At 49.2% G+C, this 21,354-nt stretch overlaps 5 protein-coding genes across 5 annotated transcripts; 2 read left to right on the top strand and 3 right to left on the bottom strand.

Annotated features, from left to right (window-relative positions):
• Positions 1-45: 45 nt before the first annotated feature.
• Positions 46-1,241, bottom strand: DFJ58DRAFT_888842 (uncharacterized protein; the record flags this gene model as incomplete). The annotated part of the gene is made up of 3 exons (XM_041394706.1): positions 46-975; positions 1,042-1,064; positions 1,157-1,241. The coding sequence occupies 3 exons, from the start codon at positions 1,239-1,241 to the stop codon at positions 85-87; spliced, it is 999 nt and encodes a 332-aa protein (XP_041242554.1). The 3' UTR covers positions 46-84.
• Positions 1,242-9,566: 8,325 nt separating this feature from the next.
• Positions 9,567-11,414, bottom strand: DFJ58DRAFT_729488 (uncharacterized protein; the record flags this gene model as incomplete). The annotated part of the gene is made up of 5 exons (XM_041385754.1): positions 9,567-10,252; positions 10,303-10,476; positions 10,532-10,635; positions 10,698-11,116; positions 11,181-11,414. The coding sequence occupies 5 exons, from the start codon at positions 11,412-11,414 to the stop codon at positions 9,567-9,569; spliced, it is 1,617 nt and encodes a 538-aa protein (XP_041242553.1).
• Positions 11,415-11,767: 353 nt separating this feature from the next.
• On the top strand, positions 11,768-12,678 carry DFJ58DRAFT_729487 (uncharacterized protein; the record flags this gene model as incomplete). The annotated part of the gene is made up of 4 exons (XM_041385753.1): positions 11,768-11,909; positions 11,980-12,163; positions 12,238-12,380; positions 12,437-12,678. 4 exons carry the CDS (start codon positions 11,768-11,770, stop codon positions 12,676-12,678), a joined length of 711 nt encoding a protein of 236 aa, XP_041242552.1.
• A 725-nt stretch (positions 12,679-13,403) lies between these two features.
• DFJ58DRAFT_914839 (uncharacterized protein) lies at positions 13,404-17,516 on the top strand (the record flags this gene model as incomplete). The annotated part of the gene is made up of 11 exons (XM_041395410.1): positions 13,404-13,630; positions 13,672-13,807; positions 13,978-14,258; positions 14,310-14,432; positions 14,672-15,258; positions 15,307-15,686; positions 15,718-16,144; positions 16,200-16,378; positions 16,637-16,885; positions 16,932-17,228; positions 17,276-17,516. The coding sequence occupies 11 exons, from the start codon at positions 13,404-13,406 to the stop codon at positions 17,474-17,476; spliced, it is 3,087 nt and encodes a 1,028-aa protein (XP_041242551.1). The 3' UTR covers positions 17,477-17,516.
• A 1,231-nt stretch (positions 17,517-18,747) lies between these two features.
• DFJ58DRAFT_729483 (uncharacterized protein) lies at positions 18,748-19,818 on the bottom strand (the record flags this gene model as incomplete). The annotated part of the gene is made up of 4 exons (XM_041385752.1): positions 18,748-19,059; positions 19,112-19,282; positions 19,338-19,546; positions 19,605-19,818. 4 exons carry the CDS (start codon positions 19,816-19,818, stop codon positions 18,748-18,750), a joined length of 906 nt encoding a protein of 301 aa, XP_041242550.1.
• Between the last annotated feature and the right edge of the window lie 1,536 nt (positions 19,819-21,354).

Raw genomic sequence — 21,354 nt, 5'->3', positions numbered from 1 at the left:
TATTGGTTGATAGTTACTTGAGTATCAGAGGGTGCTTCCCTTCTGTGTCGAAAACCAGCCTCTCCAAGCAACATTTTGACCGCGTCAAGAATTCCATGAAGGATTCATGCGGCCACGGCCCTGGCTAACTCCAAGCGTGCGAAACTTGGGGAGTGTCATAACCTGGAATAGGCCAGGATCTCCGGTCAAGTTCCGAATTACGGTCCAAGATATGTGCCAGGATTGAAGGTTGGTGTGCGTGACTGGTTCTGCAGTCTGGTTCAGGTTAAATAATCCAGTCATCTTCAGTGAAGAGAGATTAGGACATAGACTGAGTATGCGGGTGTCCGAGTGTCGTCCATCTACGCTGATCTCGAGATGTGTGAGACGGTCCCATCCGGAATCAGCGAAGGAATCTAATTGCCGGCGGTTGAACCACACGTTCCTCATGTTAATCGTGCGCAGATTAACCGGTAATTTGAGAGAGAGGGGGTTGATAGCTCGTGCGTAATCATCAAACATGTATTTGCGGATAGTCAGGTCCTTGAGTGCCTGGAAGTCTTCTATCCTGAAGGGGCCGTCGCGGGATATAAAGCCAAGTGAGAGAGACGAGACTTGCTGAACGTATGGCTGGAGCAGGATTTGTAGCTCACTCCAGTCATTACCACACTCGAGTCTTAACGAGAGGGGACATCCTCTCGATCGCTTGAGCCAGGAGTCGTATCCAAAAGCTCTCGTCTGCCAGTCTTCGTGGCTGGAGGCTCTTGTCTTCCAGTCTTCGTACCAGAATTCCACCTGCAGCCTGCACCATAACCTGGGAAATCCCACAGCAATCTCCCTCCATCGGCGACATATTTTGGTCAATAGCATAGGTGCCTGTCTTGATGCGTACACCAGATGCTCGTCTTCGGGCAGACAGTACAGGAAGATTTCCGAAAGAATTTCAGTCGGGAGGCGGGAAATAAGCGATGGAAGACTTGTGTGCGAAGTGTTGGACTATATCGTTCAGTCCAACACTTCGCACACGAGTTGCAGCTGACAACAGCTAACACTGTTACTGACGATCTCAAGGCCCAAGTCCTCGCCTATAGCCACGTCCGAATGTTGAAGTAGATATTTATTATATTCAGACGCAAAGACCTCCAAAATCAAGCACTTACAGGTTTCCGTGGCTCACCGGTGGTAGCTGAGTGCGATGGTGAATCGATGTTTGAGGTGACTGTTTCAACACCCGAGTCATCGCCTATACCAGTGGATGTCATTATAGGCGATGACTCGGGTGTTGAAACTAGTGATGTTCCGGCCCGGCTTGGGCTCAAAGCCCCGGCTTAGGCTCGGCTTGGAGGGGCTTAGGCTCGCCAGAATTCAAGCCTGAGCCGTGAGCCCGAGCCAGACAAAAGCCGCGGCCCACGCGCTGAATTTTTGCGATGGCAGAACAAGTGAGCACGCAGACACAAGTAAGTATATACATGGTACATACATATATATAATCTTTGCCACTCCCGAGTTGCATGTCCTGTGTGACAAAAGGTGAGCTTGCAGAAACAGGTAAAAACACGCAAACAAGCGCAGAGGTGCAGTGCAGACAAGTGCAGGCATGCACAAACATTAGCAGAGAAGTAAGGAGCATATGATCAGTTAGTTATGAATATTATCAATCGAAAAATAGAACCTATTGCGCAACTTGAAGACGCCGGATACATACAAGCGCGGCCTGAGACACATCAAGATAAGTGTAGATGTGGGCAAGCACGCGCAGTAGTGTTATAAGAACCTGCGTCGCTCTTGCTGCGAGTTCGAAGGGGCGTACAGACCGATAGTGTGATGCTGATATGCTGTAGAACTAGATTGGCGTTTAATGAATGTTATGCGATAAGGAGAGTCAGACAGTGTAGGATAGACAGAAAGGAAAGAGAGTACAAAAGGATTGAGTGAGTGGCAATATAAACGGGTATGGTATTGACAGAATGACGAGAGTTGCATAGCGGTTTTGACAGATTCGGGAGCGGCGAACTGATAATGAGGTGACAGTGACGAGGAGCTGAGGGTTGGCAATGGCGAGGCGCTGAAATGGAAGTGAGGTCTGTGCTGACTGACTTTGGCAGTGCGCTGATGGTGGTTGGTGGTAGAGATAAGCGTCAAAACGGTACTTTCCGGCGTTAAACGGTTTGTAATCACTACAAAGGATAGTTGACATCGTTGTCCACGCCCTCGTTGTCAGCCTGACTCTGACATCCTTAGCAAGCCGCCGGCTTCGGCTTTGCAAAATTGAAGCCCAGGCCCAAGCCTTGTGCACTGCGGCCGTGACCTGGGCCTGGGCTTGGCTCGGCTTATTTAGGCCTGGCCGCTTGGGCTGGCCCGGGGCTTGAAGCCGGGCCGGAACATCACTAAACTTATTCAATGTCCAACCTCAACAATATTCAATTCCGTTATTTCCTCAAAGTCTGACTGATATCAAATATTGAATCAACATGTTTGAGCCAACCAATGGAAATTACATCAACCAAGAACTCCGGACCAGCATCTTTCAAGCTTTCATTTCAGTGTTCAAATTGGACATGACTAGTCATCATGTAAGACAATAGAAATTCAGTGTATGCTCGGCAACTAGTAACAAATATGCTTACTGGTCTTTCTGGTAATCATGAATGTGGCACATATGCTGCCGTCCATACGGATTCCCGTCTTGTACACACAATGGTCCACCGGAATCTGAGAAGCGTTTTGCAACATGCCAGTTGGGCAAGAGCATGATTGAACTTCGTCATCTGTGCTAATGTGCATGACTAGAGAACAACAGTGTGCACAAGACTCGAGTCAGACATCATGAAATTGGCCCAAGAATGAACCTCTCACTGGTGTTTGAATCGATGTGTGTTTAGATGAGAGCTGATGGTAGACAATCGAGTTACTTCTTTTCATGCCCTACTGTACTGGAGTACTTATAGTGTGAGTGACGCTGGCTGGAACCATCCATCTGTTAGCCCCTATTATAAGTGGCGCTGGCGCTGGTGGTTGCTGAGCGCTGATCGTCGCCCGGAGAAGTGATGAGGCACTTGCTTCCGACTAATCATTAATCAGCAATGCATGATAACATGTGGGTCCTTGGCGCTGACATCTATGAGATTATCAGAATCTAGATCTAAGAGAATATTTGTGGTATTGACCGACCAGTTGCTGAGTCCTGACTGCTACGAAGTGATGGGAACTTTGGGAAGCTTGCCCGGGCCAATCATAGCAGCGTGTGATAATGATGTGGGTCCCAATCCAATGGCATCACTAACACACTTTCATAGCTTTGTGTACAGTCTGTCCTTCAAGACACTGGCAGTTGAGTACACGCTTCAGTACACAAACCTCACAATTAAACAACTCACACCTTGCAATACTACAGAGAGAGCAGTCAACTCGTCTTCGAATGGACTGCGCGTCTAAAAACGGCTGGCAGGAACGGCGGACCAAGGGAGTTGTTCCTCAGCATCAGGGCATTTGCGAGTCTAGAGATGTAGACAGTGTTGAAGTCCGAGCGATCCGATGAGGGAGAGAGTGAGGGAGCCGAAGGATCCGGCTAGGTACGAGCGGGAGAAACAGGTCCGAGCGCATGAGCCAAAGTGGCCAATAGGCTGCGCCCGAATGACGTTGGCCTACGCCCTGCAATATACATATGTCAGAAATTTTCCCTCCTCGTTCCTTACTTACCTACTATAGAGCCCCTTCAGTGACAAATCCCGTATTATACGGGTCACCCGACCTACATAATATCCCGTGTAATACGGGCCAGCAGATTATGGGCCGATGTTATGTATGTATATTCCCGATGTTGACGGGTGGGCCGGGAGGCATATTATTTCCGATGGAGACGGGTGGGCCCATCTATGCTGATGTTATATATATCATCGACGATAGCGGATGGGTCGGGAGAAATATTATTATGGAGATGGGTGGGCCCATGTGGGTAATATGTAGAGTAGGATTGACATATATTATAGACCTGAGGAGAGATGTATAGCAAATAGTATTATATAGACGTGTGGGCCGACGTATTAGTATTATTTTGTAGACGGATGGGCCGAGGGAGTGGTGAAATATTTATTAGATAGATGGGTGGGCTGACGTGGGGTAATATCAGATAGACAGGTGGGCCGAGGGTGAGGGGAATTATTTATTACATAGACGGGTTGGCCGATGTGGGGTAATATTAGATAGACGGGTGGGCTGAGGGTGAGGTGAGTTATTTATTAGATAGACGGGTGGGCCGACGTGGGGTAATATCAGATAGACGGGTGGGCCAAGGGTGAGCGGAATTATTTATTACATAGACGGGTGGGCCGACGTGGGGAATTCTACATAGATGGGTGGGCCGACGTCGGGTAATATTAGATAGACGGGTGGGCCAAGGGTGAGGTGAATTATGTATTAGATAGACGGGTGGGCCCAGATACATATCATATAGACAGATAGGCCTAGGTATTGTACATTTTTACGAGTTTCGAGTCTCGAGTTAAGAAAATTCAAATTTAAGATGATATACATTTTTGTTGTCTTGAAATACCGAGACCCGAGACCCGAGATTCGGCACTCAGTAGTCGGTGAAATGAGTACAGAAATACATAAGATAATACACATTGTTCTCAGAAATCACAAGTTTCAAATGTCGATTTGTAAATCACGAGTCACAAGTCTCGAGACTCGAATCACCGAGTACCGAGTACTGAGAACCGAGTACTGACACCCGACACCCGGAATTCGGCACTTGGCATGCGAGACAAAAGATTGGAAACAAAACTCAAAATTCGAAACTCGAAAGTACTGACTACCGAATACCAAGTACCGAGTACTGAATCTCAGGTCTTGGTACTCGGTATTCGGTACTCGACACGATGCTTGAAACTCGTAAAACTGTTTCGAATCACCGAGTACTGACTACCGAGTACCGAGTACCGAATCTCGGGTCTCAGTACTCGGTATTCGGTACTCGACACGATGCTCAAAACTCGTAAAACTGTTTCGAATCACCAAGTACTGACTACCAAGTACCGAGTACCAAATCTCGGGTCTCGGTACTCGGTATTCAGTACTCGACACGATGCTCAAAACTCGTAAAACTGTTTCGAATCACCGAGTACTGACTACCGAGTGCCGAGACCCGAGATTTGGTACTCGGTACTTGGTAGTCAGTACTCGGTGATTCGAAACAGTTTTACGAGTTTCAAGCATCGTGTCGAGTACCGAATACCGAGTACCGAGACCCGAGATTCGGTACTCGGTACTCGGTAGTCAGTACTCAGTGATTCGAAACAGTTTTATGAGTTTCAAGCATCGTGTCGAGTACCGAGTCCCGAGTACCGAATCTCGGGTCTCGGCACTCGGTAGTCAGCACTCGGTGATTCGAAACAGTTTTACGAGTTTTGAGCATCGTGTCGAGTACCGAATACTGAGTACCGAGACCCGAGATTCGGTACTCGGTACTTGGTAGTCAGTACTCGGTGATTCGAAACAGTTTTACGAGTTTTGAGCATCGTGTCGAGTACCGAATACCGAGTACCGAGACCCGAGATTCGAGTGCTTTCGAGTTTCAAGTTTCAAGTTTCAAATCTGTCGTCTCAAGTCCCGAGTGCCGAATTCCAGGTCTCGGGACTCGGAACTCAGTGACTCAATCAATGGACTGGCAGAGGTTACATTCGTTGAAAACTTGTATATACATCTATCACTATGCAATTATGTAGCCATGTCAACCTCCACAGAAGACTCTTCAACCTTCACCTCCACCTCAACATCCATGTTGCTGGAAGAGTCATATTCTGGGACAAGGTTGCTTGGATCACCTGGGTCCACAATTTCGCCGGATGCATCTGGATCCTCTGGATGAACAACTTGGTTGTAGTCGAACAGGAGACCCTCGATGGCAGAGGCATCCGGGAATGTCAGGGCTGCGGGTGTGGGAGCCATTGTTTCCATACTGAGATCAACCAGAGGAGGGAGTGCGGATTCTGGGGGTGACATGGTGCGGGGGCCGGATTGATCAAGCAACAAGGATGTTGCAGGGGCAGGAGTGTCGGGAAGTGGGAATGAGGGGTGCCGGTCGATGATTTCGCGCCTAAGGCCTTCATGAAGGCGTTGCAGGGTGTCAATCTTACCATCCTGCTCTGCCACACGAGCCTCCAGAAGAGCAATTCGAGCTGCGCCATCTCGAATCGCAATGGACATGGCATGGAGATCTGGCATGGGCACCCCAAGTGCTGCAGCAGGGACTGCCGACCTGGAAGACGGAAGGGCTACAAGGGAAAATGAAGGTCAGACGGTGATGAAAAACTCGGGTGACTTACGAGCTGGTGCAGATGCAGGTGCAGGTGCAGGTGCAGGTGCAGGTGCAGGTGCAGGTGCAGGTGCAGGTGCAGGTGCAGGTGCAGGTGCCTTGACGGCAGTGATAGTCTTGCTGCGACCACGCGTCTGGGTCTTGGGAGTGGTCACAGCAGTGACACCAGAAGTTCCGGCCCGGCCACGAGACTGACTGCGAGTTCGGGCCCTGGACTGGGAGGCAGGGGAAGCTTTGGAGGGGGCGGGAGTTTGGATGCGGGGGGAGCCTTGGAGGGAGTCTTGGAGGAAGCCCTGGATGGTGTTCTGGACCTCGTCTTCCGGGTAGTAGAGGAAGAACGATCGCGAGGAGGCTGGGGATCCCATAGTCGCGGGGGTGCACTTGATCTTCTTTGTTGTGCAGTAGACGCACGACATACATGGAGCCCCGGTCCTCTTGTCCGGCCGAGTTGCGCAAGGCCAGTTGTGCTTGTGGCAAGCATAGCATGGGTTGTTCTGTTGGTTGTATTTGTGTATGGACACATGAGATATTTCAAAGTACTCACCGGTCCGGGAATGAGAATGTCAACTGCAGGGATGACTGGGGGTGCCTGCACCGGAGGTTCGGGAGTGGGCTGGGAGGGCTCCACAACTGCTGTGTGACTGCCGGCAATCACCTGGTATAATGTAAGCACACACCCGAGTCCCGGACGCATAAATGACACTTACTGTGGCAGGGCCAAAGGGCTTCTTCTTGGGTACCCGGGGCGAGCGAGGTGAATCAGGCGTCCTTGCGACAATTGTGGAGAGCCGGGGAAGGACGACCTCCGGCACTCCACCCAAAGGTGGCTACACGAAAATGAGAGACAATGAAAAAATGAACAAGACGACATACCTGCATAACCGAGTCTTCATCATCTTCCGACTCCACGATGGCCTTGGACTTCACAACGCGAGCAGACCTCTGACGCTTGTGACTCTTCATCGCAGATTTCGGGGGTTGGGAGGAGGGTCCAGAAATCAAGGGGGACTTCCTCTTCTTACTCCCTTCTGCCTCGGGGTCTGGGTCAGCGAAGACGGCCTTACCTTTCCCCTTGTCCCGGGACTCGGTGGTGGGGTTGGTGGAAGGGCCGGCGACATTGCCGGCAGGGATGGCTGGGGAGGGAAGGTTGACAGGAATCGGACCTGTGGATGGGGGGGCAGCAGTTGGGAGATCGAAGGTCTGGTCGCCTAAGGCGTTCCAGGCGAGGACCTTGGGGTACCAGGCGTGCCTCAGAATGCGAGGATCGTCATACCCGATGGAGTGCCAGTCTGGCCAGACCTTGGGAACCATGTTGCGGATGTGCTGGAGCTCTTTGGAGCACGAAATGATGAGGCCGGGAATAGGACCATCCCCGGACCCATACTCCTTGGCTACATCAGACTACCAAGATGTTAGAGAAGAAAAAGCACCCAAACAAAATACATACCACAAGTGTAGCAACCTGTTTTCCCAAAGCCGAGTGGCTGGGACCCGGGGGAATCTGCCGGGCGGCACTGATGATGGCCATGATCTGGGCAGCGGATGCCTTGAGATGGGTCAAAGAGTTGTCAACTGGAGTGGACATGATGAGTGGGTTGAGAGATTTAAAGATCTTGAAATCAGATTGAAATCAGTTATCAGAAAGATGAAGTTTCAAACAAACAAGACATTTGATGGGCGATCCACAAAATCGTTTATTGTTTGTGTTTGTTTGGTCGTTGTTCAACTTTCGGCAATTGCCGGCTTTGTGTTGAACTTCGAAGTTTTTTAGATCATCAGTCAATCAGTCCACCAATTCTCCACACATGAGTGCCCATCCAGCCGTTAGATTTAATGACCCACCGGTGACCGACTATAATTCTATGGATGTGGATGACTCATCTATGGGCCGGGCATCACTAGGTATGTTGTATTCTTATCATGCCTTATCTATTCACCGGGTATCCCTTAGATGACTTAGATGACTTATACCTCGGGCCGGATGATGACATAGAATATGATTCTATGTCATCCGGACCCCCGGATGCGTCGGCTGCAATACCCGGTATGACTATACATTACTGATGACCTGGGATCACCATGCATGCTAACTTCACCCTTGAAGATCAATCACATCCGGGTCAAGCTGATGATGCCAGCTGTCTCATTGATCCAGACTTGTACCTCGGGCCTGAGGATGATGTCATTGATGTTGATGAGTTGCTGGACTCTGCTGATCCTCCCACTTTTGCTCCGGCTACCTCAGAGGTGTCTATTTCATGTGGGTCCATTCATTCTGGACCATTATGGAGACTGATCTTATCTCCCAAGCCGACAAATCATCTACCGAAACTCCCTGCAGACCAGCCAGAGCTCAATATCGAGGATGTACGGTTGATGGTCCGGGAGCTCCATCCTTTCGGAAAATACCAACACCCAGAATGTGAGTATCTGAAAGCAGAGCAGGTTATCTTTGAGCTAATCTTTCTGGAAGACCAATCCGTCCAAGATCGACTCCATGATTACAAACTGCCGTACTGGAGGTCTTCCTGAACCTTCCATCCAACAACTAATCGAGGCCTGAGCGTCCATTCCGAACTGCTTGGGCAGAAACATCCGACAAACTGAAAAAGCTGATGCAGACCTGCAGAGGTTGCAAAGAGTTGAACAGATGAGCATTGAAATGCTCAAGGTAGTAGATTCCATGATTGAACACTTTGAAGAACAACTGACCATGTAAATTACTGCATTGCAACCTGTGAATTTTCATTGACATCCCCACATCATGTACACTACCAAATTTTTCAATACATGTCCCCGGGTGTCGAACGGGACTCGATACACGATGGTCGGGATTCGATAATTGGGACTCAACACTCGGGACTCGATAGTCAGGGACTTGATGTTTGATATTCGGGAGTCGATAATCGGGACTCAACACTCGGCACTCGATTTTCGGGACTCGATGTTCGATGCTCGGGACTCGACTGCTCAATAGTCGGGACTCGGTGTTTGACGAATCTCGGGGTTCAGGACTCGAGGTTCGATAGTCGGGATTCAATGTTTGTGACTCAATAGTCGGGACTCAATAATCGATATTGCACTAGTGGGGACTCTGCATATCATATTAGGTCTGATATATGAAAGTTACACATTGACATGTAAATACAAGCAGGTAATGGCAGGCAGTGTAGTATCAGCCCATTACTTCTTTCCCCTTGCTCTCGTCACTCGAGTGCTTGTGTCCAATGGCTGCTGTGTTGACTTACTCCGGGTTGTCCTCACCGATGGCTCAATCACCGCTTTCCTTTCCCCGCATGTTCTTCAGCGCCGGCGACCTATTGACTCGTTCTGTTGCACCATCCTCCTGAACATTGCGAGTGACTCTCGCAGTCAGCCCAGTCAGGAGGTCGCCCATTCGCGATGTCAGCAGTGCACCAGTCTTCCCTGCATTGACCGGGCGAGGCTTTGGAATTGCATGTGGGACCGCTGTCCCTTCATGTGCTGTCGAAGGACCAGGCTCTGTTCTGGGTCTCTTTTGCGGGGATCTACCTTCCTCTGTGTCATCATCAGCATCATCCTCCATGTGATGAGTGTTGTCCTCGGGATTGCTCTCTGGATCACTCTCGTGATTGGCCTCGGGATCACTGTCAGTTTCGGTCGATGAATTCCGAGGCCTTCGGATCATAACTCGTCTGGCATTACGAGTCCGATGAGAAGGTGAATTTCCGGATACAACCGAGGCTACCATGTCCCCATCTCTGTTCCTCCATGCTTTGAACAGGAATGTTGGACCTTCGCCTTTCTCCTGCCGAGCATACCAGAAATTCAGTAAGGCGGTCGTGTCCCAATGTTGCAACTTCGAAGGCTCCTTCAAGTCCACATCCGCCGGAAGATACGTTCTTGCCACAAAGTCATCCTGACTTTGTACGATGGCGCTCCATGGCACAACTGCCTTGACAATCCCAGAACAGATACCTGTATAAATGCATTCAACAAATGTTCAGGTGTTGCGACGACGGACTCACGATAGTGCGATGTGAGAAATGCTCTGACGATGGCTTTCTTCTCCTCAAGTTTCGTCTCGGTGATGTCAGGAAGCACCGGCATCCCATCCCCATCAATTTCGAGTTCGAAAGCAGGCTTCCTGATTCTCTTTCGACCTCCATTCACCTGTCGCCCACCATCTCGTGCCCCAGCACCTATCATGACAAAGATCAACCAATTCATTCCAGTAGCCAGAGATCAAACACTCACCGAATTGTTCCTGCGCGTACTCCTGCCAAACTGGCTCGATGTCCTCCCAGTCCTTCGTCTTCATGAAACTTTCCCCATCTCCTAATGCCTCGTTATCATCGTGCCTGCATGAAATGTATTGAAGATCGAAGATCTGCGATGATCTGCGATGACAAAATTGACTTACATCCCGAACAGCACCTCTCCCTGTTCATTCTTCCATGCCGACATCACAAACACTCTCATCCCGCATTGCCTCCACATCTCCTTCGAAAAGTGCTCCATATACGCCGGTCCCTTCTTACGAGCCACTTGTGCTTGTATCTCGGGAGGAGGAAAGTTGCTGGACCATTCTTCAGCCGTGTCTTTCGCCTTCTCCAACTCATCATCGGACAATTCAGCCATGACTCTTTTTACAGCCGCCTGATAATGCTTGAACATACCAGGGACCTCCTGGCTTTGCCCGGACTCGTCCTCAATCCTCTTCAGCACCTCCTCCCGTTTCTGCTGGTAGATCACCTGCCTAGGAGTCCATTTCCTCCCATACTTTATCATGTCCTTCCTCTCCTTCTTTTTCTGGTTGTTGAACAACCATGTCTTGTACATCTGAGAGTTCATGGAAGAATAAGATGTTAAAATTTTAGTTTTGAATGAAGCAAGGATGAATCACCTGCTTCCTCTTCTTCCATTGTGCTTGGTCGACCTTGGGAGCAAATAGCCTGGCAGCCCTAGCTATGGCAGTGAAAACTGCCCTCTTCTCAATCCTTTTCGCCGAAGTCCACTCAGGAAGGTAGTTCTTCAACTCCGAAATTTCGTTATCCGTGAGCTTCTGTGTCTGTGGTTGACGCGCCCTATGTCTTCCAGAAGTGGAAGTCAACTGAGTGGAATGACCTGATCTTGCCATTGTGAATGAGATTGCAGAAAGGGCTGAGGATGAGCAAGGTGGAAGTAATAACGGTGACAAGTTCAACTTTGAGCAAAGCCTAACAGTTGGTTAATCGACCCATATTGGACGCAATTCCATTATTGGAAATGAATTTGTAATGACGCATCAAGACCGCATAAGATCACATTGCAATAACAATTTATTCGCATTCCTGAGCTCGTGCTTTGCTTGCAGCCTTAGAAAATAACATGAAGATAGGTAGATGCACCCCACTGCAAAGATCCCACAGGGTAGAAGCAAGGGGAAGCAGAGGTAGGAAAATTTGGGTCAAGGTCCCACTTGCAAGCACAAAAAGACGTGCATACAGGTCCATGCCTAGCTCTCCCCCAGAATCACCAACACTTCGGCCTGTTGAGGCACCACCTCTTTGGGAAGACATTCCTGACAATACTTACGAGCAAGACCAAGGCTCATTTGAGCCTTTGCAACTCCCAAAAACCATGGCAAGTTCATGTAAAATGTTGCATTGCAATTCAAATGATAGCTAAGTATAACAAATCCAGAGTCAGAATGACTACCTCAGGCAATGGCTGCCAAGGCGAAATCATATCTGCATCACCTCCTGGATCGAGAAGCTCCCCAGAAGATAGGAGATGCGTCGTCTGTGACCAGGATGGGTCTACAAATGTCACGATTGTCTTGGGGAGCCACTCTATTGCACTGGCTGTTGCAGAAGTCAACATCTTTGCAATCCTTCCATTGGATCAGTCAATGGAATGGTCAATTCTTGGAGCAAAGTTGTCTCGCTCACGTCGGACTCGTCATACACCTCGGTCATGAGGGCTGTCATATCCCGTATTCTGGACCTACGTCCGATGATGTTCCCACGCCTCGGACGCCTTCCGGATGCACATCCGGACCTCCATACCCTTATCCATGACTCCATACCCTTATCCATGCCTGCAGTCCTCCAGTCCACTATCGGTTCGGATCCGTACACCTTCGTACATCCATATATCCATACCTTCGGACCTCCGCAGCTAAGCCTGCTTCATCCACCCTTGATCCCATCGGATCCGAGCTCATCCTACCTGAGACTTTACCTTCCCTAGACTACCGGATGATATCCATGATCTATATCCTAGTCTCGTCTTCACCTAGATCTCCGGATCCGCTCATCCGATATCCAGACGCCTCATCCAATATCTCTAGACCTCCGGATCCGACCTATACTCATATCCGAAGCTCAAACCTTAAATCAGCGTCTATCTCCTTATGGTAATCCTCTTGACTCTGGACTTCGGTTATCTGTGTTTCCGTCTTGCTTATTGATCCTTGTACTTTGTTCATCTCCGAGTTCATTTGTTTATGTTCCGTTCATACTTACCAATATGTTTCCACATGCTCGTACATAGCATTTGTCTTCAGCTTACTGATCCTCTCGGATCCCGTCCAGTATATAAACCTCTGTACAACTCCTGTAAAGTTTCCTCAGTTCGAATATCATCTTAGATTCTGCTCAACATAGACTTGCTCTCTCGCATCCTAGACTTCACTCATTCTGATCTCGGACTTCGGTCCATCTTAGTATTGCCTTTCCTTAGGCCTAGGGAAGGATTCCCTAGGCCAACCTTCCGGTCCTCCGGATTTATCCTTCCGTCTATATCCATGCTTAGGGATTGACTCCCTAAGCCGAAGCTTTGCCTTTCCGGCACTTCCTGTCTTTCCGAGACTTCTGTCTAAACCCCGTCTATCCGACTCTACCATAGTGTAGTCTACCTCCGTCTGTTTCTACTCCGGACCTTGTCCGTTGTAGCCCTTCTTCTCTTGTCCTAGAATCCTGTCCGCTCCTCCGATCCTCCGGACGTCGTAACCTTCGGACGTCGCAACCTTCGACGTCGTAACCTTCGGACGACGCAACCTTCGGACCTCCGGACGTCCTGGTCCTTCGGACCACTCCTCCTACCCTATCCTGCTTTGGACTCTGTCCCTTGCAGCCTATCTTCTATGTGTTTCCATCTAGGGAGCTTACCTTCGGATCTAATGCAGCGGGTGAAACTCTTCCAGAGTTTCCTATACTCATCTGAAAGTTTCCCGCGCTCATCCGGAAGTCCTTCGGACTTCGTCGGATTCCATCTGGACTTCATTCTGAAATTAAGGGCACATACTCGGGTAAGGGGCACAGCGCACGAGCTGAGGCTAAGCCCTTCGGATCCGTCTACCCTTGAGCTACGGTCTTAACAAGGGGCAAACAATGTCCGGTACTTACGGATAGGTGGGACTTGTTTGAAGAAGACGAACCGGAAGACCAGCTTGAGCCTGAAGATCTACCATCTGTGTCGGGACCCGAGTTCCAGCCGAAGGAAAACACCATGGTCATCATTGACAAGTCCGGAGTTCATCGCCTCCGGGTTCGATGCTGCGATTGTCCAAATGCCATGAGTCCAGACCTTCAAATGTTTCGACATGGATTTTTCCCCGCTTCATTTAACAAGCCGAAGACTTTATTCACCTTCAGGGTTCTCGATGATTTTCTATTGGACAACCTTGAATGTGGGACCTCGGCGATGAACTATTACAGCAAGCTCCGGCGAATGACCTCGAGGATGTTTCCACACCTTGTACCGGTAATGCCATGTCTCTCTCATCTAAAGGACATTATATTGACAAGGCATGGGGCAAGGACCGATACCGAGAGCTCATGAGAGTCGCCCGACAGTGGAGGCAGTTGAAGACGATGAAATGGCATGGCTTCGGCCATTGTTCCGACAGCCCGAATGCAGGAGATCTCGCATTATTTTGCCCGGCATGTCCTCAGCCTGGGATTAATGTGTCCTTCTCAGGGGATGAATCACTTGATGAGTGAGTCTTCCTTGATACCGAAGTCACCTCAGCAATAATAACAACTCCAAGGTGGAAATACACCCGGTCATTTGTTATGGATGGAAATTTCAAAGCTGAACACCTGCATCCCATGAAGCCATTTGATGAAGTTTGGCTGTCAGATGGGTTGGGATTCATGGTGGGAAAGGACAGGTATAACACGCATCTTGCAGAGGCTGCCGACACTTTAGAAAAATCAAGCTGCAACAATCACCGGGCAGTAAATCAAGCAAATGCGGCTCGGCACAAGCTGGAATCCACGGGTATCGGGGGAGTAGCCTGTGCGAGACACGGTTGCTTTGTTCCTCACTCGATGGTAGATTTTCAGAAAGGCGAAAGGCAAGCCGACCCAGCCATTCGATATTCACGAGTTAACCATGCATCATTCGCAGACAAATGAACATGGACTATGCCCTTTGTGAGGCTGCCCGGCACAACATGGAAGGCATCACCAGGGCGGTCACCTTCTATGATATCAACTGTCAATACAACAAGCACTTTCGGGTTCGGGTGGATCGAAGCCGATTTCTCGAAATGGTTCCGGAATTGACCATCATTCCCGGAATCGGGTTGTGGCACATCCATGGACATCAGGACAGCTGCTATGTCCGATATGCGTCGAATTTTATCGAAGGCATCAGTCGGATTGATGGAGAGATCATGGAGACCCTATGGTCACGTCTCAACCTGATTTCCCCTGCTGCTCGGGGAATGTCATCCCCGCATCGAAAGGAATGTCTCGATTATCAGATGAATGATTCCAATTTCTGCAAGATGATCTGCATGAAAAGGACCCTTTGCCGAAAATACAAGCAGGCAAAGAATGGCATTGCCGAAAGTGAAAAGGCTTTCGACATACTCAATGAAGCAGCACCCGGCGATTCAAAGACAGAGTGGCTAGCCAGCGAGAGGATCGCTCAGTCCAGCAGAATAAATAATCCTGCGGCTATGGATGTATATGAGATTAATATCAAGAAGGGTTAGTTGACTTTGTCTCCATCAAAGTCTGAATTAATTTTGCATTCAGCACCGAGCAAAAAGGAGATTGAGCTTAGGCTACTAGAGGAGGGTAATGCCCGAAATGCAGCACCTGCTCGCAGGTCTGTGGCGACATGGATATCAATGGGGTTGGCGATTGAAGAGGCTCAAATCGCATTGCTCATTGAGGTCCGAAGAATTGGTAGAAGAACTACCAAGACACAGAAGTTAGACATCGCCCGGCAACGCGATCGTCTCCAAGGCCAGATAGATGGATTCACTCGGTCTGCTATTACGCATCTCGGAGAGGGATTTGATGCAGATGATGATCCTGAAGACTTGTACTTGGACATTCTTGATGATCTTGATGATGACTTGGCAGACTTTACCGAGACATCTGACACATGGGCAAACTCCCCTGAGCTCACTGTAATCCCATTGCCATCAAACCTCGGGGTAGATCGATGCAGACGCTGTATGGCAGACTGATCTCATTCCGCTGGAGATGTCTCTTCGTGAAGGGCAGGCCAATGACTCCCTTCACAACCTCCGAATTCACTTGTGCAACAAGGCGATTCTGTTTCGAACAACAATTAGGCAAGCCAAATCCCAGGCCCTGAAAACTCGAGCTTGGTCCCAGGTGACGTCGGTGCAGCAGGCAGTGTCCCTCCATGCCAGTATATATATGAAGACGAGGAAGCAAATGATGCAACTGGAGCCAGGGCAAGACCAGGTTCAGAAATACAAACCCCTGCTTCGAGAGCAACTCAAAATCAGCACTGCCGTCGGCGATCCAAATGCCCGAGGTCAGCGAAACGAGTCCCTCGCTTGGTTCTGGTCAGTCGAAGTCGACCTTGGGGGTCCCGATCACTCGTGGAATGAGGAATGTGAGTTCGGGCATGCTTGATGTGTCCCGCACTCAGCTGACGGAGTCATCCGAAGTTTACCGAGTTCATTGGCTCCGGGCAAAGGCACTACGGGATCGATGGAAGGAAGAAATGATGTTGGTCCAATTGGAGATGGATTGGACATGTAACTTTTTCTTGTGGAAAGCAACCCAATGGGGTGACAGGATGCGCGAATCATTGGTGAAACACCTTCCGGGTCATGCATGCTACTCGGTAAGGCAATCCCAAATGTATTCATTGCTGGCACAGGATGCCCAGGCAGCATTTCAAGACCTGAAGACCGGGTTTATAGATGCTCAAGATGAATGAAATTTTTTTGCCAACGATATGAAACAGCTACTTTGACCCAAACATTTTAGTCCCGGGAATTGGCCGGGTCGACCCATGTCGGAGTTTGAAAATTTTTATCAATCAACCAGTGGCTCATATCTTGACCTCCGAACCAACTGCCATTGTCATTGTCATTTCCAGCTTCATAATCCTGCATTAACCATGTCTGTATTGCATACTCCCCCAACATCCCCTTCTAATTCTCAGACTTCCGGCAATGGGTTCCGACCCCTCACACTCACTCAGGCAGATATTGCAGCTACAATGTCAATGGCTGCATCTCGCATCCGAGCGTCCATCTCTCAATATCAGATGGAGGCTGCCCACACCCAGGAGCCATCTGCTACTCGGATCACGCACTTTAAAGCCGGGCTGCAATGGGAGATAGCTGTAAGAGGCTGATGACTGTGGTGGTCAATGCTGACATTTCCAACAGACTTTTGTGACTCCCATCCTGCAGTACTCAGCTGCAAGGAACATCATTTCGGTTGTTCCGAGCCCGGTTGCTCATATTCTTCAGTTGATTCCCGAGCTCACCTGGAACATGGTTCCGGACCACATCTTTTCATCCCACCTATGCCAGTTTCAAGACGTTGCAGATCTGGGGGATCCCTCCCGCATTGTATCCACCTATGGTACTCCATGGTGGACCGGATCAACTGCCATCCCGAACGAATTATGGCCATGGGATCAGGTATTCGCTAATTGTGTCTGTCACTACCAGCATTGGCTAGTAAGACTTTTACAGAATTTCCTTGAGTGATGACTAATCCTTTCTAGTCTGGCGTTGAGGACGAACGTCTTGTTGTTCCCGAGCAGGTGGATGAAAGCTCGCTTGCAACACTGAAGGCACTGAGGTGGATGAGGGAACGCCTCCTGACAGTGATTGAGGATCAACAAGCTGGCATCCGTGAAAAGATGGCAGAGATTCAGATGTACACCGCCGTCCTAACCAAATTGAACCCAAGGGGACCAGAGTAGTTCTAGTCCTTCAGTTCAGAATGTTGAAGTCTAAATTCTGTACATGATGAAATAAGTACTGAAAATTACATACTGACTTTCGAATATCTGACCTATTGCTATATGCTGAGTCCTGCATACCAAATATCGAGTATCGAGATCCAGATATCTTGAGTTCCAAATATTGAGTCCCAAACATAGAGTCCCGGATATCCAGTCCCGAAGCCCAAGATTCGAGACGAGACTTGAAACTCGAACATTGCTATGAGTTGCGAGTTTTGAGTCCCCACCGAGTCCTGACAATCGAGTCCCACAGCCCGACTATCGAGTCCCAACCATCGAGTCCCAACCATCGAGTCCCGACAATCGAGTCTTGAAACCCGAGTCCTGACAATCGACTCCCGAAGCCCGAGATTTGAGTGCCGACCATCGAGTATCGAGTCCCCAATATCGAGACCCAAAACCCAAGCAGCCCGAAGCCCGAGATTCGAACACGAAACAAATCAAAACTCCAAACACCACTGACACTTTCTTGAATCACCGAGTACCGAAACCCGAGTACCGGGTACCGAGTCTTGAAACCCGAATCCGCACTATCGAGTCCCAACTACCGAGTCTTGAAACCCGAGTCCCGACAATCGACTCCCGAAGCCCGAGATGTGAGTGCCGACCATCGAGTATCGAGTCCCTATTATCGAGACCCGAAACACGAAGCCCGAAGCCCGAGATTCGACACTCGAAACAAATCGAAACAAACTCAAACATGACACTCATCAATTTTGGGAGTTGTTTTCTTGAATCACCGAGTACCGGGTACCGTGTACCGAACCCCGAAACCCGGTACTCGGTAGTCGGTGAAATCGAATATCGAGTCCCGACTATCAAGTACCGGGTACCGTGTACCGAAACCCGGTACTCCGTAGTCGGTGAAATGTGTACAACATCACTATGGAATACTCGAATATCGAGTCCCGACTATCAAGACCCGAAACCCGAATGTTGAGTATGGAGTGCCTGACATCTAGTATCATGTATTTGAAGGTGGGTACTAACACGGGTAACTACCTTTCTACTTCTTCCAATCCAACCTTGCCCATCCACACGACGGAATCCCAGCATAAACATGAACAGCATCCCTCATATACCATGCCCAGGCAATCCGATCCCCTTCCACTGCATGAACCGCGTGTCTGACAATCCTTCCCGAAAATGCAATCATGCACCCCGGATCGTACCTTAACTCCAGCTGCAGGCTTGGCATACTCATCCGAGCATTAGAATAATTCCCCACGCTAGTGAGAATATCGAAGCATTCGGAAATCGATGAGGGGTCTCGATGATTCGGGGTTTCCCGATTGCATATGACTGGTGAGGCTGTTAAACACCGTTGCCCAGTACTGGAGAGTCTCTGACATCTTCGGCAGTTCCTTGCTTCGTGCCTTTTCTCCGAGGCTCGCAAAGGCTTGCAACCCTGCCCAGTACTGCTCAGGATGCATCACCCTGAGTGCCGCTGTGGCAATGGCTGCTGGCCTCGCAATGGCTTTGAGGATGTTCTCGGAGGATGGTCCCTTCAATGATGCAGATACCTCCGGATCGGACTGATTCTATGGGATTGGTGAGTTTAACTACCGAGATCGCCATCTCATCAGATCCTACCTCGTGCCCCTGCTGAAACCATGCCGGAGATAAATTAACGCATCCGGGAGTTAGGACATCATTTTCCGAGCTTGGTGTGAACCACTGTTGATTAGTCCGCCAAATCCCATCGAGCTTTATGCTTTGTTCGAGCATGGGAGCTAGCAAATCCGAGGCCGCCCAAATTTCATTCTGTACGTACCATTTGATGTTCAATATCCATCCAGTCACAATATATATAACACACCTGGGTGGCATCGGTCAAGGCGTCTGGGAGGTACCATGCGATGATGGCACCGGATGCATCAAGAATTGTCGCGGGTATGTCGATCAACTTTGTGCCCTCATGGCCAGGAGGACACCTCTCAAGCAACTTTTCCTCTCTCTCTTCATTACGCCCCGTGTCCTTTGGGGAGATCAATTTGCTATATCTTGCAATATCAATCGGCATCTGAACTGTGATGAAGCAATTTGACTGATAAAACGAATTTTCCGAATCTGCAGGAAGACTCACTGGGATTTTTATATGCCTTTATGAGCCGATCAACCAATTGATCACAAGCCATCACCAGATCAGTGTCTAGGTTTGGAGAAGGTATAACTGGGTCTCCTCCTGTCTTCTCTGCATTGAATTTCTGTTCCGTATAATCACATGCCACATGAGTGACAGTCAGGGCCCAAGTGCGCAAGAGGGTTATTTCATCATCGGAAGTGGAAGAAACATCCATGATTGAATTGATCTTGTGAGATCAGAAGCTGAATCCTGAATGTCCGCACTTTGGTGTTAAAGGGGGTGGAGATTGAGAGGATCAGATAAGGGAGCCTTGGATGATCTGAGCTTTCAAAGATCTATTTCTCTTATCATCTATTGCTCAATGAAATACCACATGATTGGAAGTCTGTTGGATGTCAGATACTCGTTTGTCGAGACCCGGGCCTCGGATCTCGGTACACTTCACTCGATTTTGATACCCGGGACACCATAGTTGGAACTTGTCTCGAATCTCGGGTCTCGGGTCTCGGGCGTCGGGTCTCGGGCTGTCGGGTCTCGGGTCTCGATGGTCGGGACTCGATATACGGGACTCGTTGGTCGGGACTCGATACTCGATTGTCGGGATTCAATGGTCAGGCGTCGGGTTTCATGACTCGGTAGTCGGGACTCGATAGTCGGGACTCGATGGTCGATTTTCGGGATTCGATAGTTGGGGCTCAGATATTGGTACACTTCACTCAATTTTCGGTGGTCGGAACTTGGCATTTGGCATTTGGTAGGCTTGGATGATGTTGGCTTTCAAAGATCTATTATCATCCATTGCTCAATGAGATACCAGATGATCGGAAGTGTGCTGGACATCACATATTCGTTTGTCGAGACCCGGGTCTCGGAACTCGGTACACTTCGCTCGAGTTTCCACTTCACCCCTTTGCAAAGCTCCGTGCCATACCACATCATTAGATGACTTTGAATAATCACCTCCTTTGATTTGGATGATATACAACTAGCTGAGCTCCATCATGTCTACAATTATCATTCTCCTGGGCCCACCCGTCTATCTTATATACCCCCACGTCGGCCTACCCATCTATGCAATATATGTCTCCCGTCGGCCCACCTGTATATAATACATCTTTTACCACTCCCTCGGCCCACCCGTCTACAAAATAATATTAATTCGTCGGCCCACCCGTCTAATATGATATATATCTGGGCCCACCTGTCTATGTGATAACAAGCACCCTTGATATACCCGGCTATTTGATACATATCTACCTTGGTACACCCATCTACATAATATCCAACTACCTCGGCCGATCCGTCTATTGAAAATTCATGTCCATCGGCCCACCCATCTACTTTACATATTCCCCACCTGGGCCCACCCGTCTCCATCGGGAATAATAACACTCCCGGCCCATCCGTCACAGTCGAGGATATATCTACCCTCGGCCCATGGTCCGCTGGCCCGTATCATACGGGATATTATGCACGTCCGTCCACTCGTATAATACGGAGATATGTTACTGCAATATGTGTACTATAAAACTAAGCGCCCGTCAGACGCACACATCTCAGTTCAAGTTGAAACTGAGATGTAAGTACCTAAAAATCATGTATGTTAGCGTTAGCTAACCAAAGCATAGCGTACCTTTCTGTTCTAGGTACTTTGCACGTTAATATACACAGAGTTCAAGTTGAAACTGAGATCGTACCTTTCTGTTCTAGCTCCCTCTCTCTGCGTTCGCTCGCCTGTCATCACAACAGG

This window comes from Suillus subalutaceus, assembly GCF_016647625.1.
Source record: "Suillus subalutaceus strain FC151 chromosome Unknown DFJ58scaffold_73, whole genome shotgun sequence".
Taxonomy (NCBI): domain Eukaryota; kingdom Fungi; phylum Basidiomycota; class Agaricomycetes; order Boletales; family Suillaceae; genus Suillus; species Suillus subalutaceus.
This window is presented reverse-complemented; position numbering and strand designations above follow the sequence as displayed.